The 26,649-nt window shown below is 43.9% G+C and overlaps 1 protein-coding gene across 1 annotated transcript in view; it reads left to right on the top strand.

The window, feature by feature from the left end:
• Window positions 1–7,791: 7,791 nt before the first annotated feature.
• Window positions 7,792–26,649, top strand: part of TACC2 (transforming acidic coiled-coil containing protein 2) — a 37,073-nt gene continuing 18,215 nt past the window's right edge. Inside the window, exons 1-6 of the mRNA XM_054382166.1 lie at window positions 7,792–8,186; window positions 12,869–12,929; window positions 14,002–14,209; window positions 17,797–17,858; window positions 18,675–18,790; window positions 19,585–19,756. Coding sequence (XP_054238141.1) covers window positions 7,792–8,186; window positions 12,869–12,929; window positions 14,002–14,209; window positions 17,797–17,858; window positions 18,675–18,790; window positions 19,585–19,756 — 1,014 coding nt within the window. The remainder of the gene's footprint in view (window positions 8,187–12,868; window positions 12,930–14,001; window positions 14,210–17,796; window positions 17,859–18,674; window positions 18,791–19,584; window positions 19,757–26,649) is intronic.

Genomic DNA, 26,649 nt, shown 5'->3' with positions numbered 1-26,649 from the left:
AAAGGCTTATTTCATCTCTATCTGCCAATAATTACTGATGCAGTTGTGCTGCGTGGTATCGTTAGCACAACAGCTGGACCCCACTGCTGGAAGGCCAAGAGGAGAGCTTTTAATTAGGTTGACTTCAGCCATGGCTTAATAAATATGATGAAAGTGAGCTATAGCTAGACTCATCCTGGGCTTGTGCCAGCTCCTGGTGGGGTAAAACCTGCTGCATGGCTGCGGTCCATCAGCAGCAGAGCAGAAGAGGGGAGTCAGTCTGCGGGTGAGTCTGGAGGGGAAGAAGAGTAGCAGAGCATATATGGAAACTACCTCTGCACCTCAGGAGGAGTCACTGAGGAGCCTTCCTATTCCTCTGTAAACACTCTTTTGTTGTGGGGAACTGGGTTGTTCTGTCCAGGCAAATGGGTTTGTGGGTGCTTTGTGTTGGTTTTATGTTGGCAGGATTTTAAATGATTGTTGCCTGTTTCATCAGCTTCTTGTAGCAGTGTTCTCTTGTCCTTTGTTCCAGCCATCTGATCACCAGAAAATCCCCCAAGCCCTTTCTCCCAAATACCCTGTTTCTGACCAAGAATTCCTGCCTAGGGAAGGGCATTTCTTCTGTCCCTCCACTGCCTTCCCCAATTAATTACTGTGTTCAGATTATAAACATGGGGAGCTGTGGGAGCTGGAGTCCCCTCTGTACGTTGCAGCCCAGTGATCAGGAGATGGGAGACCTATATTCAGTTCCTGCTAGTGCCAGGGAAATTGAGGTCAGGCTTTCCAGCAGAGAGATGACGACTCAGACAAAAACAAACCCAATTTAGGGGACAGAAAACATTCTTCTCTTTGTTTGTTTTTCTCTTGAAGTTTAACAAAGAGAAAACGAAAATAAATTGTATATGCAGAGATTTCTCCCAGAATAAATGGCAAAAGCATTTTTACACTGCTTTGTAAAACAGTGTTACTAATTGATTCATAACTTCAAAGGGTTCTAAAAGCAAGCAGGAACTGGAAATAAACTGTGCTTCAAGATGTCTGGTGTTAGATAATTCCAATTGCTGTATGCTGGAGGCAAAGTGGATTTGTCTCCTGAGTTATTTTTGCGCTATAATGGAGCATGCTGTGTGTGTTTTTCCAGTGTTTGTTTTTCTCTGGAAAACACAACTAGAATTTAATTTCTGCCATGTTTGCTTTATTAGAACTGGTCAAGTTTTCTTTCTAAGCCTTTCAATAGACTGTTTCATTTTGTCTCCAGCTCAGCCGCGTTAAGCCCTTCTATTTTCAGCCTGTTGGTTTGTCTGTGTTGTAGAGAGATGCCAAAATGCTCAACTATCCTACAGCACAATAGTACAGCTCCTTCTCTAGGAGAATTTGTTGTCATTTGAAAGGAAAAATATTTTCTAAATACCTAGAAGCCTTCTATGTGTTCTACCTCCATAATACATTTTCATTATTCATAAAGCAATAGTTCAGATTTAAATTCAATAAGCTCATAGCTGGTGCAGATATTTAATTTTGTTTCAAAAAATGTCTTTTAAAAACCTCTGAATTTACAAAGCTTTTGGAAACTTTTTTTTACTTTCATTTTTTTCGTGAACATGTCCCCAGAGAGCACACACCTGAGCTGTGGCAGGGTGATGCTGCAGGGTGTTGCATCCTGTCCCACTGGTCAGTGCTCGGAGCAGAGAATCACAGAATCATTTTGTCTGGAAGAGACTTTTTAGATCAAGACAACCTTTAACCCATTCCTGACAACTCACCACTAAACCATGTCCCTCAGAACCACATCTACACATCTTCTGTACCCTTCCAGGGATGGTGATTCCACCACTTCCCTGGAAAGCCTCTTCCAGGGCTTCACAACCCATTTGGGGAAGAAATTCTTCCTCATGTCCAATGTAAACCTTCCCTGGCATGACTTGAGGCTGTTTCCTCTTGCTCTATCACTTGTTAATCAGGAGAAGAGTCTCACTCCAACCTCTCAGGCAGGTACAGATAGCTCTGCAGGTGAGGAAGAGGTTGGTGATACTGCACCAAGATGAAACAAGTCTGCCCTTACCTGGGCTGCTTCTGTAGCTCCTTGTGCAACCACTGCCTCTTGAGTTTCTCCATTTTTTTCTGAGGCTGTAAAAATGTAGCCTAATAGCCACCGTGATCCCAGCCTACAAATGCCTTCTGTGCTTCCCATCCAGTATAAAGCCACAGTAGCAATTTAGTTAAAATTGGATATCCTCATCAGTGGACAATTTGGGGTACACAGAAAGGATTTGTTACTGTTCAGATCATTTATAGACCTCTAAGTAAAGAATCAGTGAATCACAGCGTGGTAGGGCTTGGAAGGGACCTCTGAAGATCATCTAGTCCCATGCCCTTGCTAAAGCAGTGTCACCCAGAGCAGGTTGCCCAGGATTTCAGAGGCCAGGGGGATTTGGAATCTCTGCAGTGAAAGAGACTCCACAGCCTCTCTGGGCAGCCTGCTCCTTTGTTCTGTCATCCTTGCAGTAAAGTTTTGCCTTATGCTGTGTGTAAGAAGGCCAAGTTCAGTGAGGCATGTGTCTACCTTGCTGCTTTTGTAGGTCACTGAAGCTGTAGTAGCAGATAAAGTGCCATCAAAATCTTGGTCTTTTGTAATGTACAATAAAAGATTTCTGTGGTTGACCAGAAACAAATTTTTTAATTGCTTTTTGTTGATGCTAAAACAGAAATTGGTTTTGTTTATTAAAGCAAACAGCTTTGTACTATCTTTCTAGCAACATTTGCTTCTGTCATAATAGGTGACAGGTGAAAATGCCAAGCATTAAACATCTCCTGCAGCTCTCACTTAGTGCTCTCCCTACCTGGATACAAGATGTCTTGGTTTTTCTGTTGTTGCTTTTGGGTTGGGATTGTTCTTATTTTTCACAGCTGATCCAGGCAAAAATTCTTTGAAATAAGAGAAATTGCCTTGTGGAAGGAGCAGAACTTGGTCAGTACTGTTTGTATCTTCTTCTCTGGCATTTCTGCTGTTGTAAGCAGGGAGCCAATGCTGTTGTGATGCCAAAGGAGTCTAACAGCAGCATTTCACTGCTACCAAAAGCCATGGGGTTTTGAGACAGTTTCACAAATGGTTTCCTAAAGCAGCAATAAAAATACCACAGTAGTGAATCGAGCGGCACTGCAGAAATCTGTAAGGAGAGGATTTGTTCAGGAGGAAGTTGTGAAATGAGCAATTACAGCAGATTAAAGCTCTGCACTATGTGCAGCACACCAAATTTGAATGCTGTTTAGCTTGGAGAGGCTGGAAAGCTTTGTGTGCTCTCTCTGCTGCCATGACGTGTCCCAGCCTCAGCTCTTCCATGCCTGTCATTTGCAGTCCAACTCCTGCAGGCCCTTGGGTTTCTTTTATTTTGCTTAAATGCAGGTTTGTACTGACTTTGAACAAGGGGCCTCCATCCTGCTGAAGCCTTTGGCTCATGCTGGAATGAAAACAACACATAATTGCAGACAACTTCTTGCTCAGATCCCCCTTTTATTTGGTGCTGACCTACATTTGTACTCTGCTGACATGTTGGAGCTCCGGGAGTGCTGATGTTAAAGTATTCCTGTGAAGTGTCTTCCATTCCTGATTTGGTGTGCAGATCAGACTCATGCTGGAGTTTCAGGGCACTCTTTGTATCCCTTTAACAGAAGTCCCATCAATGTCAAAAAGTGATGTGTGTATGAAATGAGCACCAGCTCAGCTCACAAATCAAGTCTGATTAATGACCTCTCACCAGGCTGAAACCGTGCCCGACCCAGCAGAGATTAAGGAGAAAAATAAGCTGTCCTAGAGTACTGCCACCTCCTTAGCATTCCTTTAGCAGAAAAACACATTCAAATAGTATTTTATTTGATGTAACTTAGTAATCTTCCACAGTCTTAAAAGAGAAATGGTGTAGCTGTCGTTCCTTTGATGATACCTGCAAAGAGGTGGTGTCACTTATGGTACTGTTCTGGGAAATGTGTCCAATGCCCTTAAATCTTTACTGTCCTCTACAGCCATAAATAATAACTCTCGTAATCTATATGCAGACACACAATTCCCTCTGAACCAAAGGAAAGATGTTTTATTCTGTTCTTATTCCATTCATAGCCTCCGACTAAAAGTAATTGTATGTTGTCTGTATTGCTTTTAGGAAGGGCATTAATGAAGGTAGCTGGGCAAAATGGGAACTCATTTGCAAAAATGTCAAGATGAGGATGAAAAAGATATGCAGAAATGTCTCCAAAATCATTTAAGGATGAGGAAAGCATTTTTGTTTGATTGTTTTCCTTTTTAATTGTGTCATTGGAGAAGCTGACAAAGTGGAGGAGGCTGCACTGCTTCCACAGCAGACGCTGGGGTGTTCTGCCCCAGTCCATACCAGTGGGAGCTCAGAGCAGCTGGCTTACCATAGCTTGAACTGGCAGCTGGAGGGAGGTTCCCCAGGTCTACAGTTCCCTGGTGGGACACACAGACACAGAAGGGGGTGTCTGTTAGGTTCAGACAGGCAGCAGTCCCATGGCAGCAGGAACAAACCCTATTTTTTTTGTGAAGCATTTTAATAATGAACTTTAGTGAGCTGGAAAGCAGAAAGGGGCAGCACCTTAGCCCTTTCCTCCCTGTAGATTTTCTTTTCTGCACACACTGTCCCCCATGCAGTTCTAATAGCCTGAGTCAGGGGATTCCTAGAAATCTCTTTAGACTTTCACTTAATAAATCTTTAATTACAGTGGCTTAGCAGTTTTAGCATAGAATTATCTCTCTAAAATTTTCTTTTCACTGATGAATGGTGGACATCCTGGTGGACAAGTTAATCATGAACCAGAAGTGTGCTTTTATGGCCAAGAAGGCCAAATGGTGTCATGGGGTGCATTGAGAGAGTGACCAGCAGGTCAAGGGAAGTTCTTCTTTCCCTCTACTCTGTCCTAGTGAGGCCATATCTGGAGTATAGTGTCCAGTTCAGCAAATAAGGAACTATTGGAGAGAGTCCAGCAGAGGCTGTGAAGAAGGTGAGGGGATTGGAGCATCTCTCTGACATGAAAAGGCTGAGAGACCTGGGGCTGCTTTGGCCTGGAGAAGACCGAGAGGGGATCTTCTCAGTATCTGAAGGGTGGGTTTCAAGAGGATGGGGCCAGACTCTTTTCACTGGTGCCCAGTGATAGGACAAAGGGCAGTGGGCACAAGCTGGAACAAAGAAAGTTCCACCTAAACATAAAGAAGAATTTCTTTCCTTTGAGGGTGCTGAAGCCCTGGAGCAGGCTGCTCAGAGAAGTTGTGGAGGTTCCTTTTCTGGAGAGATTCCAAATCTGCCAGGATGTGATTTTGGACAACCTGCTGTGTTAGCAGTGGGGCTGGATTGGATGACCTCCAGAGGTCCATCCAACCCCCACCATTCTGTGACTCTGTGATGAGTTAGAATCTACATTTGAGAAATCTGCTTTAAATGATTTGTAGGGAGCTTTTAGCCATCTTTTTTAAGGAAGACTTTCATGAGCATATTTGTGCAGCATTCTGATTAATTTTCTTGCCTTTGCCATAATTCATACAAAATTCTCAGTGATTCATGTCTCATTATAAACTTGGAATTATGAGGTCAAAGTGGAGTATATTGACTGCTCAGGGCAGAGAGAGGCTCAGCATTGAAGTGTTGTCCAGAGGAAGCTGTGCTCCTCTGGGAAATTGGTACTAATAGCCCATGAGAAACGAAAGTTAAGCTCAATGTGTAACTGCTGAAGCATTTACAGGGAATTTTCTGCATAAGAGCTCTGACAGAGCTCTGTGAACTCATTTTATAATAGTAGAAAATGTGAGTAATAAAGTACTTGATGTTTGGATTTCCTTCTACCTGGCATATTTAGCACATTATAATATCCATCTCTTGAAGTGATCGTTGGTTTTAGAGGTGCTCTAGAGGCAAATGTGTGTTTTGTATTTTCATGGAGCTTGCCTTGAATCCTTTTCTGGGGAGAACAGAACTATTTTCCCCCCCTGTAATCTAGTTGCTATATAGAAATGCCACATGGATTTATGTGCTTTAATTACCTCTTAGTCCATTTGTATGCTTTTGAACCCTTCAGGGTTTTTTTCCTTGCACTAATGCTAGGTTCTCGTAAACCTTACTAAGCTCCAGTTTGAAAAATACACCACCTCCAGGTGGTGGGGTCAGTGTCCCTGGAGGTGTTTAGGAATACACTGGATGAGGCACTTAGTGCCATGGTGTGTCAGTATGAGCTGAAATTCCCCCCCACACCAACAATAACCAGCCTAGCTCAGTCTGGAAGTGAATGAAAGCTGTATTTACAAGCAGAATCTACAATCTATGATGAAATGCAGTGAATATGTACAAATATACAAAATTCACAACATTTACAAATATATACAATCAATAGAAAAGCACAACCAAGATCCCTTTGTTTCCCCCCAAAGGGGACCTTTCCCAAGGGGCCTCCCCCCCGGGCCACCCTGGCAGAAAGCAGAGTTAGCTAAAGCAGAAGGGTTGTTAACTTAGCTCGCCAAGGTCAGTGTGTTATCTTCAGCCAGAAGAGAAGAAGAAACAGCAGCCAGACAGCCCAGCAAGTTGCCCTGACTGTGTCTGCTTTGTTTTGAGTAGTAGTTCTTAAACATTTTTATCTGTCCAATGGAAGTGTTTAGAACAATCATTATTTTGCTTTCTTACATCCAATAGTGACTTATTTACACTCTTTCACTTTCTTTGCTTTAACTCTGAGAAGAAAAATTAAAGAGACAGTTTCAAACCATCACACATGGTCTAGTTAGTTCGATAGGGTTGGGTGATTGGTTGGACTTGATGATCTTGGAGGTCTCTTCCAACCTGGTTGATTCTTTGATTTTGAGAAAATTCACTGAATTTTCTTTTGGTTCCTACAGGGTTATGTCCAGAAGCTGCACCTGTAACTGATGTGTCACACAGTGAACCAGCTGAAGAAAACCCTTTCCGTCCCCCTTGCCACTCCTTTTCCACCGTCTTCGATGAGGACAAGCCGATAGCCAGCAGCGGGACTTACAACTTGGACTTCGATAACATTGAGTTGATTGATTCTCTCCATGCCTTAGGACCAAGCTCTTCAGAATCCAAGAATCGTGACGCCAAAGTGAATGTTAGAAGGAAATCTACCGACTCAGTGCCAGTTTGCAAATCGACATTGTCTCGCTCTCTCAGCTTGCAGGCTGGGGATTTTGATGGAACATCTTACCTTGGCAACAGCGAGACGTTAGCACCGGCAGCCGATGTGTACGGTACTGGTTCCAGTAGTGCTTCCAGTACCCTTAAGAGAACAAAGAAATCCAGACCAGCTTCCTTAAAAAAGAAGCAGACAGCTAAAAAATCTCTGGATGCTCCACCAGTGAAGGAAACGCCGCAAGAGCCGTCTGACCTTGGCCAAGCAGCTTGTGCCCCAGGTGAGGATAAAACAGAAGCAAAGGCTGACTCGGTAAAGCCTGAATGTACTGAACCTTCTAAAATCTCTGCTGAGAAACAGGAGGCCCCAGCTGTGCCTGAGGGATCCTACCCTTTGGATCCAGACAGTTTTGAAGGGATTAGTGCATTTAGCAGCGGAGGTGGCAAAGTCCAGAACTTTCCCCCTGCCAATAAGAAAACTCTACCTCTTACAACGGCACCGGAGGCTGGGGAGGTGACTCCACCTGACACCGGAGGACAAGAAGATCCTCCAGTCAAAGGTGTTGCAGTGAGGCTGGAGTTTGATTATTCTGAAGAAAAAGGGGTGAGTGAAGACCAGCAGGAGAGCACTCCTGCTCCCAAAAAAGCAGGTAAAAAGCCTGGTGCTAAAATGCCACTACGGAGGCCAAAGACTAAAAAGACAGTGGAAAAGCTTGACAATGCTCCGAGCACCCCAAGCAAGGCTCCCGCTGATCCCAATGAAATCCCCATCACAAAAGGCTCCTACACTTTTGATATTGACAAGTGGGATGATCCCAATTTTAACCCCTTCTCCTCTAGTACAAAAATGCAAGAATCGCCCAAACTGCCTCAGCAAACGTACAGCTTTGAGCCAGACATGTGTGAGGACTCTGCTGACCCTTTCAAGTCTTCTTCTAAGATAGCCAGCTCGCCCTCTAAGTCTCCAGCTTCCTTTGAGATACCAGCCAGTGCCAATGAAACAAATGGAACTGAAGGAGACAACTTGAACAAGCCTGCAAAAAAGAAGAAGACGCCACTGAAAACGTAAGTTAAAGGGCACACCTGTGCCTGCCCCTTACCACAGCTCTACCCACCTTAGGTTTGACTGCAGAAAGAAAGATGACCTAGAGTGTTGGTAGCCACCCAGCTGGACTCAAACTGGGGACTGGACATGCTCTCCTTCAACCTCTTTTCTCTATAGCCTGGGGAGGACCAGCACCTACATCAAGCCCGACTGGGCCACTGCTCCGCTAATTGGGTTTTGGAAGTCTCGGGGCCCAGTGCAGCTTTGGATGTGATTAAGTCCAAATTTAATTGGGTTTGTGCCATTTTGACTGTGACCTCACCTTGGGAATATGATCTTGTTTAAGATGATCAAATAGTCACACAGGAAAGACTGGTTGGTGAACCAGTTTTTGAGAGTAGGGTGTGAAATAGCGAAGCAGTGACAAATCCTACTGCAGGCAGCAGGATGTTGGTTTTCTGGAGATTTCAGGTATTTAAAAGAAAGTAACTTGAAACACAGGAGAGAAGTATTGAAATACTTATTTTCTTTTTTTTTTTTTTTGTTTAATGCCAAGACAAAAAAATTCCTTTAAAAAAAATAAATGAGGAAATATCTGCCCATTGGGGAAATATCCATCTTCCATCTTATAGACACAGTTGACAAGTTGCAGGATAAATTTTCAAGCTTGTTTGTAAATATTTGGTTAAAAACCTCTCTGGCGGGTTGCACTGATTCCATGGTTAACTGACATTTTCTCTTCAGACCTGGTTGTTTTGGGTTGGTAAACCGGAAGTTTATATTCCATTGATCTAAAATTGATATCCTGTGTTTATCTGTAAGCAATTATCTCAGTGCATGTTGCTTTATGGTTTAAACCTGTCAGCTAACTAACAAAAATGTGACTAAAAACTTGAAAAGCCTGGCAATTGGAGGATAATGTGGTCAATGTGACCTCCCTTACAGACTGAGATGGTTTCTCTGAGCAGTCTGCTGCTCTCTAGGCTTCTGATTCATGTCCCTTGCCAGATTTGAGGAAGTGTGTGCTGTTTTTTTGCTTTTAGGGGCATTTCTTACTTGGGCAAAGTATAAACAATTGGATAGTTGTATTATTTTTTGAGTGAGGAGCCTTGTTTTGATTTGGTTTTTTTTCTTCTGATATTCCTTCTTTTTGATCTATGCTTGAAATGTGGTGGAAATGAAGGTAGGAATGAAGAGGCAAGCTAAGCTGGTATGTTTTCCAAGCCTGCAGTCCACAGTGGTTTGGTACAAACCAAGAAGACTTTTGACTGCAAGAGAGGAACAATTTGAATCTTACTGGGGAAAGCAGAGGGGAAGAGACGGGAGGAATTTTAATATCATCAGATCCTCTATTTGTCTGATATTTGCAGACAGCCAGAGTCTCCTCATGGCTTCAGTGGAGTTAATAGACCTTCCAGTATAAAGCTCTTGAGTTTACCCATCTGTGAATATTAGAATGAATTCCAAAGTTGTTAATTTAGGGGCAATGGGAGTTTACAAAGAGTTTGCTAAACCACATTTGCCTTTGGCAAAATATTTGTGGGAAGGTTCTGTTCTGCAGTCACAAAGTTCACTGCTGGTCTGTGTCATCGTGGAAGAACTGAAACTACCCTAGAGCAGGCTTGCAAGTCCTTAGGTCAGGAGGTTTGCAGGAATTCCCAGCCCTTCTTGGGACTGCCTTCACTTTACTGTGTAATGTCTGCTCACTGCAGCCCCATAACCTACTTTTGCAAGTGGTTTCTAGCAGAGGAGAATCTGCAAATTAACACAGTTCAGCCTGCAGCTGTAATGCTTTCCAGAAGAAAATCAGCTTCGGGCTTGTTGGGGGATGCCACAGGGAGCAGAGGCTTTATTTATCTCTGCCTGCATATTCTCTCCTCACCATGAAAACGACCCTCAGTTTGGCTTCCAGTGCAGGGAGAAGGGGTGTGGGACCCTCCTGGCAGTACTGCCATGGTGGGACAGGGGAGAGAAGCCAGTGCAAAGTGCTTCAGCATTCAGGAGGCTGTTTGCATGAGAGGATGATACTGTTACATACCAAGCCTTCTAAAGCTTAATTAATGGACAGTTCTGCAAAGCCAGAGGTTTTTGTTAGGGCTGCTGAGGAGTGCAAAGATTAAACTTTATGGACCATTTTGGAAACTTGTTTGTGATGTGGAAAGAGAGAGATTTCTAGGCGAGAGCTATGGGAAGTGAAGAAGCCAGGTTAATGGTTTAAGCCATTTCTAAGCTTGTGCTGCTTTGAATCTGTGCCCTATGTGAGGTGCTGCCTATGATAAATCAGTTAAAATAATCAGGTTTTATTTTTGAATGAGAACTGCAGCAGCCTAAGCGTTGACCTCCATCTGAAGAGATGAGATTTTCACAAGACTTATCAGCTAGACACAAATTCCTCTCTCTTGTATACTGAAATGCTGAGCTGTTTTGAAGTAGATCATATTGCCCACATGATAGTGAAGAAAGAGGAGCTGATGTCTTCTGAGTGCCTGCTTGTAGTGATGAGTGAAGATAGGTGACTTGTGTAAACATTGTTCTTGAAGCTGTTGGATGGTTGGAGGCTGTGTTCAGGAACACAAGGTGCCAGCCTTCAAGAGCACTGCATGTGAAGGGAGCTGAGCAGAAGCTGCCAAGCTGCTGTGTAGATGAAAACTTTTCTTAGCCTAATTTTTTTTTTGGGACAGGTTTGCTTCTGGTTTTGGGGCAATCAATGTGTTCTGTTGGAACACCAAGTTAGATTTCAGTGAGAGCTAAACCAGATGAGATTGACAGAAATGCCATTGCCTTTCGTGGCTGAGGTGAATGACTTGAAGTGGTCAGGTAATTTTTTCTGTGCTGTCACAATGAATCAGCAGACATGGAAAAAAACCTTGCATAGCTCTGCTCTTTTCTCCAGCTTAGCTGCCATTCAAGAACAGTTTTACACCCCATATAATAAGCAGAAAGCAGGTGACTGCTGTCAGGAAAGTAAGGACAGTTAGCATCTTGCAAGGAACTTAACTCAGAGACATCAGCTTTGAAGTCTATTTTGTAAGATAAAACCTGTCAAAAGTATAACATTGAATTTGAAAACGTCACAGGGCTTGAAGAATTCTTTTTTTTTCCTTCCCCATGTATTTCACAATAAAAAGTAGGGGTTAAGATCAGACAGGAAGAAACTGTGCATGATGAGATTGCCTTAACACATTAACAGAGTATTTGCAGGTTAATCTTTTTTGTCAGTTCCTCCTGTCTGTCTCTCTTTTCTTTGTCTTCTTTGTCTTAGGATGGTAGAAGATGTGATGTCTGTATGTTCTCTGTTGTAAGTAATTCTAAGCTAACAATTCAAGTTTCCTCTTTGATTTGTGGGCTTTTTGATGTTACTTATTTATTTTGCAGCATGATCAGTTTCTATTCAGCATGAAGCTTTTATGTTGACTATTTCCTTTCGCTCCACATAAAAAAGCTATTTTAAGAATATTCCTGGCCCTGAATGAATTTGAGGAATCTAAACCCTCATTATCTGTTTGCCTATCAAAGAAGGTCCTCTTTTAAAAACTTTATAGAGTATTCTTGAGCTAAAATATGAAACTTGTATTTTTGTACAATACCATTATACAGCCAGGCCTTCATAAATACTGCATCAAATGACTCTCCTTCTTAAAGGAATAATTTGTCCTAATTACTTCTAGCTTCGTAACTAGATAATTAGCAGCATTGAACACACCAGTGTTCAGCTATCCAATTTATTTTCCCCTTTAGATGTATTGACTTACCCTCTGCCAATTGAAACCCACCATTCTAATTTCTGGTGTCGATGTGGCCATCATTGATCAGGGATGAGCTGATGGGCAGGAATCTTGCCCCTGCATCTCAGTTCAAACACTAAGTCTTCATCAGTGAATTTGCTGTCATACCTCTTCCTCCCCCTTTTAGATAGTAACATAAATGTGTCTGAATAAATCTGGCAGTATTCATCTAGAGAACAGGTAGATGTTTTGAATAAAGATAAAGGCAGCATCCATAATTCTACCCCAAGACACAGCACATGTACTGCATTCCATTTGCCTGACTGGAACCTGTGGGATCTTGAAGGGCTACAGTGTCTGTGCTCCCAGGCTGCACTGTGTCAGGGGAAGTGGAAGCAGAATTGCCATATTTGTTGAATTTGAGTTAAAGAGGCTCCTTCGTGCACTTTCGTCACGAACTATGTTCTGGCATCTTGGGAGCAGCATCTGCCTCAGCTGTTTGCAAGCAGTTCATCCAGTTTTTTTCTCAATGATTCACGGAGTCATTGAAACTGAGTGCTCAAGTTTATCACAGTTTGAATTCTCAGGTAAAGATGTGGCTGAGAGCTAATTTTCAGTTGGGAAACTCAAGCCGACAGAAGCTAAGTAATTTACTTAAGGCCACTGAGGGCAGCTGTGGTGGAGCAGGGATTTGAAATGCAATAAAGCAGCAGCAGCTCTGTGCTGTGTCAGTAGTTAGCATGAAAAATATGGCAATCCTGCTTCCCTCAGCATTTGGGGCTGGAGGCTTGTTCCTAATGCATGGCAGCAATATCTACCCATGGCATGTTTCTCTCTGGTGCTGCTGCCTAACAGATGGGATTTTAAAGCAGAAGGGCTTACAGAGGTTGCTTTGTCTGTGGCTGTCTCTTGCTAAGTGTGAAATGACCTGGTTCTTGGTGATGTTACCACATTAATGGCTTTAACTTTGTTTTCAGTGATACATTTAGGGTGAAAAAATCACCAAAAAGATCCCCGCTATCAGATCCTCCTTCCCAGGTAAAGTGCTGCCTTATTTTGAGGCTTGTGATTTGGGTTCTTGTAGTAGTAGGGTGGGGGGCAAGAGAAATCTGATTTATTTAATTGGACAATTGTACACTTAGAAGAGAAGGCTTTTTTTTTTTTTTTTTTTTTTGAAGAGTTTTAAAGTGTCCAAGTAGGGCACATTGGGCTGGAATCATAAGGTATTAGCCATCTGGTCTCTAGAAGTTTGTATGTAGCATTCCTTAGGTCTAGTGTTTCCTCTGCAGGTTCCAGGTAGGCTGTTAGTAAAGGTACTTTGGAAGGTCCTGTGTAACAGTGGAGTAATGATATGAGTTAATCTCTTCAGTCAGTTATGCAGTTAACTAAAGAAAACAGATGTAACTGTCCACCCTGGAGTTTCTAGATTAGAAAGAAAGAAACTTAAATGCATCAAACTGATGGGCTGGGAGGGAAATAGAAGTAAAACAAGTGGGTTGGTCTGGCAGGAACACATGTGCTTGGATAGTTTTATTCCTTGTTGTCAACCGCTGGCAGGTGGCTTTCTTGGAAGAGAAGTTAACAAAAGCTGCTATGCCTACAAAGCCCCTAAGTGCTTTGATGTGGTGCAGCTCCTTCCATGCTGCTGTTCATTTTCCTGTTATCCATCCCACCCTTTTATTTGTGCTGCTTGACAGCACAGAAGTGAAGGAAGGGTTCATGACCCTGCAGACCTAGGTAGGCTTGCTTCTAGGAGGGAAGCCTAAAAAGTCAGTTTTGATAGTCAAAGACTTCAGTCCTGGGTGATGTGTGCCAATTACTATGTCAAGTGCCTGACAGATTGAAATGGCTTCTTTCTTCCTGATTAGCAAGGCAGCTTTGCAGTGTGAGTGGTTATCAGCAAAGAGTTTAGTTATGCTGGGGCAGCTTACTGCTAGTAGAGTTCTAAATTAAGTAGATTAATATTTTTCATTAAATATTTTATGCAAAGCCGTAGCAAAGAGCATGGAATTAAAAAGATAGTTGACTGTGATCATGCAAAGCAATTCAGAGTTAATTATTCATAGTGTTAATGAAAGATAATAGAATTAATTGCACTTGTTTTCTGCAGGATCCCACTCCACTGCCTACTCCAGAAACTCCTCCTGTCATATCCACGGTGGTTCATGCGACAGATGAGGAGAAACTGGCATCCTCAGTGACCAGTCAGAAGTGGACCTGCATGACTGTGGACCTGAACACAGATAAGCAGGACTACCCCCAACCCTCTGACCTGTCCACCTTTGTCAACGAGACCAAGTTCAGCTCCCCTACAGAGGGTATGCTTTGGGAAGGACTGCAGCCAGCTGATGTTGTGTTTATGGGGAAGGGGCTTGGTATGTTCAAGATGGTGGCATGTATTTTGCTGAATGCAAGCTGTATTAATTGGGCATCCAAAAGAATGATGCTCCTTGGACCAGTCTGGACAACTTGGCAATTATGGGGAGCTGAACGTGAGACCCCAATAGTCCAACCTCGAGTTTTCAAGAAAGAGAAGAGAGGAAGCTTAAAGGCAAAGGAAAGGGGCCCTCAGAGAAAGGCTTTTGCTTGCTTAGTCCGGTTAATTGCATACTTGCTGTGTTCTTCTCTGTGTGCTACCTGTTCTTCTGTGCCTTCACAGGAGACTAGGGCCTGAATGCTGCTCTTTCTTAGTGCTTTGGGATGGAGAGTCACTGAACTCCTGCTTTCACCTGAGCCTGCTCCTCTAACCTGAATGGGTTATCCCCAGTGTGAGATGGTTATTCATGTGCCAGATAATATCTCCCTCTAGATCAACTTCAGACTTTTTCTCTTGCACCTTCCTGTAGGCAGTGGAGAGCTAAAGCTGGCAGTTGCTGTCTAGAGAACTGGCATTCTAGGGCTGTGAGAGGTGAAACAGACAGCACTGAAAGATTTGTGTGTGGCCTTCCTTGGGGCTAGCAGGGGGAATTGTTCTTCTCAACATCTGCTCCCGGGGCAGGTTTTCGGCTGTGTGGGTGGGAAGATTTGTACAAGTTTAACTTGGCTTAAACTTTTTCTTCTTGATCAGAATTTCATTTTTTTTCCCCCTAACCTTTCAATCCATGTTCCAGTCTACCCTTAAAGATACTTTATACCATTTTAGACTGGGTCTGAGGAGGAGCTTTTAGATGGGATGTGTTTGCCATTACAAGGCAGGAGTGATCAGAGTGGTTTTGATGGGACTACACATGTTCATATGCATGTGCTTCCATGTGTGGCCTGGGCTTCTTGTACTGTCTTCTGTAGAGATAAGTATTTCAGTCTGGGTAAATCCACTTTGTTTTCTTGTCAAATGACAAATTTTAGACATTGGCTTCACTTAATTTGCTTTAAGGAAAATAAGAACTTAAATATGTCTTAGAAAATAATCTCTACCTTACCCCCCCTAATCTGGGAAAATGGAAATGGTGGAAGGAAATGGAACAAAAGAATGGTGAGAGATACTCTAAAGAGATTATTTTAGCTATCAAAGTGGGTAGAAGAAAGTGAGCAAAGCTCCTAATTAAATGCTAATTGTCTTGTCTCATGTGCAGGGTGTAGTTGGAGTTTCAGATTACTTGCTAATTATAATCAACAATGCTTCCACTTTTCACATCTCTTAAAAACAGTATTTTTCCCCCCCTTGGCAGTCTTACTCCTGGAACTTGGAGAAGTATTTGAGCAATTGCAGGGCTGTTTCTCTGGGTGAATATTGTTACCCCTCCCAGACACTGGTGTGTTCCTTACTCTGTAACCTAACACAGCTTTGGTAGAGATACAGCCCAGCCACTGAGTCAGCCAATCCTTCCAGCTCTCACCTCTTGCTCACACTGCTCATGACTGCTGCCACTTGCCTGTTGCCCAGGCCAGAACTAAGCAGTGACTGTTAGCAGAGAACTCTGGTGTAACCTTGCAGCTCTTTGTAGGCCGGGTTGGAGGACATCACTTAGTAAGTCTGTTGTATGTATTTATGAAAGATAACGACCTTGCTTGGTGGGATATCCTGGGCATTTGTGATTTTGAGTGTACAGAGGTAGCCAGAGCCTGAGAGCTTGGAGGGGAGATGATGTCTCAGAGGAGATCATGCTGGAAACTTCTGAGGGCAATGAGATGAAACAGTGCTTAGTGATCCGTGCTGTTCCTTTGGTTTCTAGCTGAAGTATTTCCATCCGTGTCCTGCTTTTTTTTACATCAGTAGAGTTGAAGGCATGTTGTTCCCAAAGTCCATGCAGATCGGCATGGCAAAGCTGCAGAGAAGCCTGCAGGCAGGCAGAAGCTGTGCCAGCAGAGGACAGCGCTGGAGCGTCTCCCGCCAGTGAGCACAGGGATTGCTCTCTGGGTCACAGAGCTGCTCCACAAAGGTTCATGATACAGCTCCCTGGGCAGTGTGTAGGTAATTGCAGTGCAGAAGGGCAATTCCTAGGCACTGGGATTTAATGCTTTCTCCTGCAGTTCTGCGTCAGAGGTGGTTTGAATCTCATCCTTCCGGTTTTGCTTTCGCTTTGCCTAGGAAGAGGCTCGTGCCTGGTACCAGGGGGTTGTCCACTTGCCTGGCTCCCTGTGAACATGAACAACCTACAGTGCTAGGAATTTAAACGTGACCAGCCTGCTCTTACAGCATTCTCTTCACTTAGATCTTTTACTGTTAATATCTCTCACGTGTGAGGTGATGAGAGTCTGCGGCTGTGCCTCTTCAGTGGTGGTTTGACAAAACCCAGGCTTGGGGAATTACAGCACTGGCACCCTGCTGGGCTTTTGGCAGGAAAAAAAAAAAAAAGAGCCTTCTAAGTTCACATTGCCCTCTTTGGTTTTTTAAACTTTATTTTTAACAAAACAGGTAAGGGCTTGAGGGCTGGTTTGCTTTCAAGACCAAATGTTGTAATGATGGTTACTGTGCTCCTAACAGAAGCCCTACTTCTGCAAGGCTGCCCCCATCTAGAAGAATTTAACCACACACTTTTATCTTAGTGGCAGTGCCAGTGTGGCAGGCATTAGAACTTATCTGTAATGGAAATGAAATTACACAAATGGTTTATTGAATTAACTCAGGGAAACCGAGTAGAAGACAGCATTAGGACAAATTAATGATGGTTTTAATTTTTAAATGAAGGTGTCATTGAGCAAAGTCTTTGCTTTTATTTGGGTGCAGGAAGGGATTCTCTCTTTTCCACTTCACTGTGCTTTATCTTTCTGGGTGACCATGGACTGGAAAGAAATGCTCAGTGTAATTAGGAGATCTGAAGTAGAGAAGCAGTAAAGATTTGCATTTTTATTAGGGTTTAGGTTTAGGGCTCTTTGTAGATCTTCCTGCCCTGGGCTTTTTCCTCTGAAAGGAAAATGTGAAAACTGAAATGTTGTCTCACAGATACTTTAGGTACCTTTTCATCTGAAGTGATAGACAGCACAGCAGGCCTTCTTAATTAAGAGTTGTAAGATCAACTTACAGTAAGAAATACAAATTGCTTATTTTCTCAACAGATGTTTAAATCTTTCTCTCTTTTTTTTTTTTTTTGTCATACATTAAAGGAAACAGATCCCAGCAATCCCAATTATTGAAAACTCTGTTTTCTGTGATAAGATGTTAGAGGAAAGTTATCTGTGCTCTGAAAATTTCTTAATATTCTGATTCCCCCCAGGGCAGAATCTTCAGCAAATCAATAAGGCTGAAATTTTCCAGGCAGATTAATTTGCCTGAACTGTGTCATATGCTCATTGCTGAAAATCAATGCACCTTCTGCTTTCTCTCTGTATATTCTATTTTTGACATCTCCTAGGAAAGTCTTGAGGAGAATGAGAGTGGCCCTTGTTAAATGAGGTCTCGTTTACATCTGCAAAACCAATTTCATGGCATGTATTTAATGGCTCTTTTTGTTTGTTTCTGTTGCAGAATTGGAATACAGCAACTCATATGAAATAGAATATATGGAGAAAATAGGCTCCTCTGTGCCTGTAAGTTCTCCATTTCCATTCATTTGCATTCCCCTGTCATAATATACTGTCCTGATGGTGCCATCGGCCTCACTACCCCTTAATTAATTATTCTGTGCCTACAGCAGATCTGCGAACCCAGCTCCTTTAAATTGTCATAACTGGGGTAAATTGCGTGTGCATTGTTGTCCTATGTCCTGTAGAGCTTGATCCATTTTGTAATTTTATTTTTAAGCTAGCATGATAGTAGGTCATCCTGGAGATTAAAAGCAAGTCAGTGTTTCCAGTGGTGTAGAACTGTCTACAGCAGCTGTGTTAAGAAACTGAGAGTAAGTCTTGTAAGAAGATGGGAGGGGAATCAGGAGAGAATACAGAATGAGTGTGAAGTAGGGAATGCAGTACTAGGCATTATCAGTTATTTTGCCTTACTTCTGCTCAAATCAAATATTTGATCGCTTGACTAGATCCACTGGGGGTGTATCCACAGGGGAAGTCAGAAAAATCAAGGTTGGATGGCAGGTGCTTAAACTGCTGAAGAGGTTCAATGAATATTTCAGTAACATTCTCAGTCAAGGAGTGCCTCCTGCCAGCCAGGACCAGAAGTCTGATTAACCTCAAACTGGGAGAAGAAGAGGCAATACGAAGAGTCAACCGTTTAGGTTTTGTTCTTTAATGGATTATTCCTGAAAGGGGTCATCTCAGTACCTGTTAGCACAGACTATATTACAGTCCTGTGTTATTAGCTGTCAGTCAAGTCCTTTGGTCACTTAAGGCTTCAGTGACCTGAATTAGCTTCAGTGGAGTTGCTTAATGACTCTTTTCTTTTCCCATTGCCAGCAGGACGATAGCACCCCGAAGAAACAATCTTTGTACCTAATGTTTGATGCCCAGCAGGAGAGCCCTGTCAAATCACCTCCCATCAGGCTGTCTGATTCCACCACGCCGTGCTCAGGGTAGGTCACTGCAAGACAGTTCAGCAGTGAGAAGGGCTGTCAGGGAAATGGGTTACCACCATAGCACCTACCCAGGCAACTTGTCCTCCCCCTGCCTCTGTGTTGCCGAGCTGCTTGTTTTAAAAATAGATTCCCATCTGTGTACACATATGAGAGAGAAGAGAGGGCAAAGATACAGGAGTTTTGTAATGGGGAGAAATAAGGACATATATTTTTCCTTCCTGTTCTTGCTGAACAGTCACAGTGGCAACTCTTTCACTAGACAATGGCTTCTTACAGTTGTGGGCTTTTTTTCCTTCTCAGATGCTGAGGTCATTTTTGTGTTAATCTAGAAATCTCCTAATTGCAGCTTTTCACTTGGCATTTCCTAGATACATTTGCTGAACAAGGAGCCTGGTTCATAAGAACAGGATGTGGGGGTTGTATTTACTTCCAAAAATTTTTGCTTGTTAAGAACATCTGTTCTTGTTAGTGAAAGCTGTTTGTTGGGAGAGATGGAGGTCACAGTGAGAAAGGGGTAAAAAGGCAAGGGGGAAATGGTTAGGAAATGTGCTTAACATTTCTGATGGAAGTGGGTTTACTGGGATGACCCTGGTGCATTGCTCTTGAAAGGATATTGCAAAGGGGTTTGAGGTAGAATGATACAAAGTTGAGTTGGAACAAAGTGCATGTACGTACATGCATTCACACACAAAAGTACAGAAGGGGGTTTGCTTAGTTAGCAAGGATTTAGTTAGTGGAGTTTTAATTGCTGTGTGCTCCACCCTGGAATCTTGTACACAATCTTTCTCCAGGTCAAGTTTTGAAGACCCTGAGTCCCAGCAATCCTCTGGAATGAAAATACAACATCCAGCTTCCCGAGTCCTAGCTGTCAGCCAAGAGGCTCACTTGCAGTCACCTGACAAGTCCAAGCCAAAAGACCTGGAGCCCATGACGCTAGGAACAACTCCAGAGGCTATTGAAATAGTAAGTCATTTGTGATAAGAGTTGGACAACCCTTTTCCTGCAGAAATTTCCCACATTATAGAGGAGATAGCAAAGATGAGTCTCAAAAGTGGAGTGAAACTCAGCCTGATACTTAGAGACCTTGGTAGCAGCATGTGGTAGGACCAAAGCAAGGGAGGCAGTTTGATGGAATCTTCTTTTTGTCATTCTAATTCTGTCCACCCTCATACTCTGTGTTTATCCTGATCACATAATTGTGAACAGAGATTATCCCCAGTAAGCAGCAAAAGACTTTGTAAAGACTGCAAAAAGAGTCTGGCTGAGGTTCCCCTCAGCTTTGGTGTTCTTCAAAGCTTTTGAACTGGCTTAGAGATGCTTGAACTGCACATTATCTATTGTGTGGAGAAAATCCATAGTAACTGCTTGAAAACTATTGTGGCAGTATGGTGAGTGGGCTGTGGTCCATGGCCTGAGAGCCCTTGCTGTAGAGGTCCTGATGTTACTTACTTCATGTTAGTCTTGGAAAGCTTACTTGGCCTTTAAATTAGGGAGATTTGTTCTTGATGTTTGTCTGTTACACCCATGGGTCTTGTATTCAAAAGTAATCTTCAGTGGTGCATGAAATGACTGGGAGTCAAAGATTTGCAGACACAGATGTTGCTTTTGGCCTGAACTACTGGGGGTAGTATCTCAGTTGGAAATCTCTGTTGCTTACTCTATATCCTCCTTACCCTTCAGACGTCTCCTGAAGACTCCTTTGTCTCTGCTGATGCTCTTCTCAGTATGATATCTAAGAAAACCTCAATATGTGATCAGCCTGAATATCTAGATCCTGACTTAGCAGAAAAGAACCCCCCAGTATTTGCTCAGAAACTTCAGGTTTGTAGCAGAAACATAAATGTCACTTTTCTTGAAGTTTGTCTGTACACAGGCAGAGGAATACTTTGCCTCAGCTGAAAGGAGGGGAGGCTTGGAGGGAGGGTGGGAAAGAAGCAAAAGGTGTCCTTTCAGAAGTAACTTTGTCCTTTCAGAAATTTATGGAACAGAGATAATTTAATCCATATAATTCATAAACTTACATTTCATCAACACTTTCAGCTATCCTATACCACTGATGTATGTATTTTGCAGAAGTCTTTATAAAGCAAATCATTTAAGTTTGAATAGAGGACTTGATGTGTGGAGAGCTGTCTTGACACCTGGCCTTAATAAGTCTGTATGCACAGATTCATTCTGGGCCCTACTCCTGCTGAAATGAAAGTTAGGCTCTGTGCTTCTGGTCAGATGTATAATGGAGAATTTGGCCTGGCTTCTTCTAGCAGAAGCAAATTGATCTGCAGCCCAGTCCTGTATGTCAGACCACATCGTCTAGAGTATTTACAGTGAGACTTGAAAACAGCAGAGGTTGAAGCAGCTGGCGTAAAGTCCCATCAGATGGAAACAAAAGGAGAGGAGGCTGTGGAAAACAGCTTTGGCTTTACAAAATACTTATTTCATGCTGTTCATACTCATCCCCTAAAAAAAAAACTGTTTACTTACACAGCTGCCTCAAAACTAAAGGAAACATGGAGGTTTGTGTCAGTGTTCTAGTGAAGAAGGGAGCACAGGGTGTGGATGTCACCCCAGAGCTGTCAGAATTATGCACTAAAATACAACATTGCAGTTTTTAATCTGTTAAACATTTTTGCTGTGTTCTTAATACGTTTTTTCCCTGTGGATTGCTCACAACTAAACACTTGCCAGGAGGAGTTAGAGTTTGCTGCAATGAGGATAGAAGCCCTGAAGTTAGCCAGGCAGATTGCCCTGTCTTCTTTCTACGCTGAGGTATCTGGTTCGTGCCTGCCGTGTGTGTGAGTGTGCACAGACTAAGAACCCGAGTGCTGCTTTGCCTTTAACAAGGTAACTGAGGCTCTCAGAGCGTGGTGCTGAGCTGTCTGCACCCCAGTGTGACACCAAAGAGCATGCTGGAAGCAGTACTGCACACACAAATGCTGTCACCTGCTACATCCAGATTAACACAAGGTAAATTGGAAGGCAAGAGTCAGGTACATGCCTTTCACAGACAGCTTCTGCAATCCAGCTGGCCATTTGTCATCTGCAGCAAGAGTTGTCCTAAAATGTTTGATGGCAAAACAATACTAAACCTATTTCTTATAAAGGTGCTATAGATGTTGACCCTGGGGATATTCTGCCTTTAGCTGGTATTTTTAGCTTGAAATAAGATACCTTGGACCTTCTAGTTTGGAAGTGAGAAATTCAATCAACCCTACCTTCAGGCATCTGAAGAAAGGCACTGCAGGACTGGAGATTAGGAAAAACATTTTCCCAGCAAGAATGGTCAGGGATTGCAATGTGCTGCTTGGTGGAGTCACCAAGCCTGGATGTGTTTAAAGGTGGTTTGGATGTGGTGCTTGGGGACGTCGTTTTTAGGGGTGAGCCTTGTAGAGTAGGGTTCTGGGTTGGACTTGGTGATCCCGAGGGTCTTTTCCAACCTGAGTATTTCTGTGATTCCAGAGGTTTTGTAGGGCTCCCAAGAAAAGAAAAGGCTTCCCAACACAGTGTGTCCTTTATTCATGAAGATCTAAACCTTTTTTTATCTATTGCTACTTTCCAAGTTGCACAGGCTGGCTGCACCTCAGGGTGGTGCTTTGCACTGGGATGCACGTGGTCCTCACCGTGTGTTCGGAACAGGATGGAAAAGTTTGCTTTTGATGTGCTGAGTTTGGTGGTCAGCCCTTTGCACAACCTGTGTGTGCTGCCCTTCTGGTACTTCTAAGAAAAAGAGTGGCACCAGGGGAGGTTTAGGTTGGACATTAGGAAGAACTTCTTCACTGCAGAAGTTTGTGTAGCACTAGAACAGGCTGCCCCGGAAGTGGTGGAGTCCCAATCTGTGGAAGAATTTAAAAGCCAGGCAGATGTGGTGCTGAGGAACATGGCTTGGTGGTGACCTGACAGGACTGAGTTAACAGCTGGATGTGATCTGAAAGGTCATTTCCAACCAAAATGATTGTGTGAGTCTCTAAACCAGATGTGTAAGTGGCTTCCTTGGGAGGTGCTGCTAGCTGGATGGGATGCTGCTGAGATGAGAGAGTCATCTTGTTGCACATGAGAAGAATGTGCTTCTGACATGGCCTCCTCCAGTGACCTTTCTTGTCTTACACTATCCATTAATAACTCAGTGGGGAGTCTTTTGCCCCATCCTATATCATCCTGAGTTAATTCCATCACAGCCACATCTCACTCATAGAGTAGAATTTCTTGGTGCTTTAAAGATCAGTTCCTAAAAGGAAAGGGGTTTGTTTATTTATTTCAGATTAACTGTACTTTTGTGAAAAATGTGATGATCCTATCTGATTGATTTCACTTACTGCAAATAGCCCACGAACCAACTGCTTCCATCTTTACCAAAGGACACTCAGTCCCTGCAGATTTCTGGGTGTTTTATTGACATATGTGGCTGTAATCCTCCGTTTAAACAGGAAAAGCTTGTCCTTGTCTGCCTTAGAAACCAAGCTTAGACTTCTCATTAGGGACAGGAAAAACGAGGGAGGAAAAAAAGAAGGATTTTCCTATGTGTCACAATGTTCCTGTCCTCTATTGCTCTGTCAGAAGAGAGACATGTCAGATCCCCTCTGCCTCCTTGCCCCTCCCTCCTCTCCCTCCTTGTCCCCTGTCCTCTCCCTCCTTGCCCCACCTTGTCCCCTGTCCTCTCCCTCCTTGCCCCCCCTCCTCTCCCTCCTTGTCCCCCCTCCTCTCCCTCCTTGTCCCCTCTCCTCCTTGCCCGCCCTCCTCTCCCTCCTTGCCCCCCCCTTCCTTGCCCCTGCTCCTCTCCCTCCTTGCCCCCCCCCTCTTCCTTGCCCCCCCTCCTCTCCCTCCTTGCCCCTCTCCCTCCTTGCCCCCCTCCCTCCTTGCCCCCCTCCTCTCCCTCCTTGCCCCCCCTCCTCTCCCTCCTTGCCCCTCCTCCTCTCTTCCTTGCCCCCCTCCTCTCCCTCCTTGCCCCCCCTTGTCCCCCCTCCTCTCTTCCTTGCCCCCCCTCCTCTCTTCCTTGCCCCCCCTCCTCTCCCTCCTTGCCCCCCCTCCTTGCCCCCCCTCCTCTCTTCCTTGCCCCCCCTCCTCTCCCTCCTTGCCCCCCCCCTCTCCCTCCTTGCCCCCCCTCCTCTCTTCCTTGCCCCCCCTCCTCTCCCTCCTTGCCCCTGCTCCTCTCCCTCCTTGCCCCCCCAGCACGTTGCTGGAACACACAGCAGCCAGGCTCTCCAGCAGCAGGAGACACTCAAGATGAAACACATAACAATACCTTGATGCTCTTCACATGTTGCACAAAACCCTCTGTTAGACATCTGCACTTTTGCTACTAAGCAGCAGTTTAGAAGCTACCAAGTGGTTCTATTTTAGGCTGAAGAGAAGAGCTTCAGATGCTTGTGAATTCTTGTGTGTTGCCCAGGGAAGGTCCTGAGCTGCAGAAATGTTACAGTGTGTGTTTGATTATGTGGAGTTGTGCTTTAAAGATGCTTTTTAACATATTCACAGCATTTGTTTTCATCTGGAACAAGTTACTGAGCTCCTTAGAAAGGGGAATGGGTTCTGTTTGTCAGAAAATGCTGCTGATCTGTGTAACAAAGATAGCAAAACTGACCAGCAGAGATGAGCAGAGAGAAATAAACACAACTCCGCCCTCTGGTAGAGAATTGGTAACATTTTGGGAGTGAGCAAGCACCCTGGTGGTTCAGTCATGACAATGCTTTTAGCTCAGTACCGTGGGTGTCACATCAGGCTAGGATGGACTTCTGTCCTTGCATGACTTCACCGTTGCAGTGGGAGGTTGTGCTGTTAAATTAGCCTTGATGACAACTCTGGTGACCTACAGTGACTGATGGCCAGGATTAAGCATAATAGGATCCACCAGAAGGCTGCAGTGGCTTGAATTTGGATGCTAACTGGCAGAGTTCCCTTCAGCTTGACTGGCCTTGGTTCTTTTCTTGATGTTCTGTCATTACATTTAACATTTGCTAAACCACTGCAGAATGTGCAACACAGGCTGCTAAATAAAGCCACCAGTGCTTGTGAGGGTCACTTGGGTCACCTGAAATGAAGATCAAATAGAAGCATTTGCTGCTAGTGCTGAGAATAAGGAGGTGTAGCTTCTTCTCAGAGAGAGGAAGGTTCTTGGGCCACTCCCAAACTTCTTGTCCCAGGCATCAACAGGACTGGTCATCTTTGACATTGCCTTCCAGCACTGAGATGAGTTAGCACTTCTCTAGTAAACAGTCTCCATTGGGGTGTTCTGTGGCAAATTTTTATAGGTGCAACTTGAACAGAAAGCTGACAGGGTTTGTGTCCACCACCCTGCAGATGCTGGGGTGCTGTGGGGCTGGATGTTGAAAGAAGGTCCAAGGAAAGGAGAGAATCTGAAAAGCGAAAGGCATCGGCAGCAATGCCCACGATCAACCTGATCTAGTTGGGGATGTCCCTGCCTGCTGCAGAGGAGGTTGGACTGGATGAGCTTTGGAGGTCCCTTCCAACCCAGACCATTCTGTGGTTCCATGATTCTGTGATTTTATGAAATAGGATGAGTGCATCATGATTTGGGAAACTCTGGTGGTCATGGAGCAGAAATATTTCCTTCAGACAGGAACAGCATTGGGGTTTTTTTCTCTAGTCAAACATCACAAGCAGAGAATTTACTGTTGGATTTTACTTGGTTTCCAATGTACTTGCAAGCAGAAGGAGGTCTTGTTTTGTCTCAGCCTGTCTGCACACACATCAGTTAATTAGAACAGGTCATTTGATAGGCACCCATGCACTACAGGAGTGTTTGCTGACTTTCAGCAGGACTAAAGGCATATTCCTCTAAACAGTAGAATAAAACTGGGTTTCATTTTCTTTTCAGTGTCATTCCCTATTTTCTTTCACCTTGACCTTCTTGAAGCAAGACAGCTGCAGCTGGTTAATCAATGTTTATTCCCTTTCTGGTCAGGTGTCTGCTTGCTGGGAAAGACGCTGGCAAGAGATGAGCAAATGCGTTGGGCTCTCAAATATTTACACTAAGATTGCAGTGACCTACATTTCATAGTAATTCCTCTGCAGGCCTTAAGCTTACTCTGAGATTCAGTGACTTACAAATCCCTATGCTTGTTATTACCACCAATTAACTCCTTACCTTCTCAGCAATTAGGCACTGAGCTGAAATCAACAGAGTTATTTTGGGCAACGCCATCGTCCCCTTGGTCAACTTGTTTTATTTTCTCAAGGTAGGAATGTTTAGAGGCAGCACCAGTCTGGAGCTGTGTGAAATTGGCTTTTGAAGTCAAAGCATGGGGACTTCTCCTGGTTTTTGCCACCAAAGTGCCAACTTGGGTGAAGTGTTTCCAGAGTTATAGCCGTAGCAGTCAGATCACTGCTGCAAGCATTTCTGCTCAGTGATTAAATTCCAGGAGCTTTGATGATCATCTTTGGAAATGTTAAGTTGGTTTGCATGTCATTAATAGTATTCTTTTGCACAGTTTACTCAAATGCAAGAGAGAACTAGAGAAAACATAACTACATTAGTGAGAGGAGAAGGCTCTGAGGAGACCTTATTGTGGCCTTCCACTATCTGAAAGGGGGCTACAAGAAAGCTGGGGAGGGACTTTTTAGGGTGGCAGGTAGTGATAGGATTGGGGGGGGATGGAGCAAAACTAGAAATGAGTAGATTTAGATTGGATGTTAGGAAGAAATTCTTCCCCATGAGGGTGGTGAGACACTGGCACAGGTTGCCCAGGGAGGTGGTGGAAGCCTCATCCCTGGAGGTTTTTGCAGCCAGGCTGGATGTGGCTGTGAGCAACCTGCTGTAGTGTGAGGTGTCCCTGGCCATGGCAGGGGGGTTGGAACTGGATGATCCTTGATGTCCCTTCCAGCCCTGACAATTCTATGATTGT

The sequence above is a fragment of the Indicator indicator genome, chromosome 7, assembly GCF_027791375.1.
Source record: "Indicator indicator isolate 239-I01 chromosome 7, UM_Iind_1.1, whole genome shotgun sequence".
Taxonomy (NCBI): Eukaryota; Metazoa; Chordata; class Aves; order Piciformes; family Indicatoridae; genus Indicator; species Indicator indicator.
The sequence above is the reverse complement of the archived record's forward strand: the minus strand, read 5'-3'. Positions and strand labels throughout refer to the sequence as shown.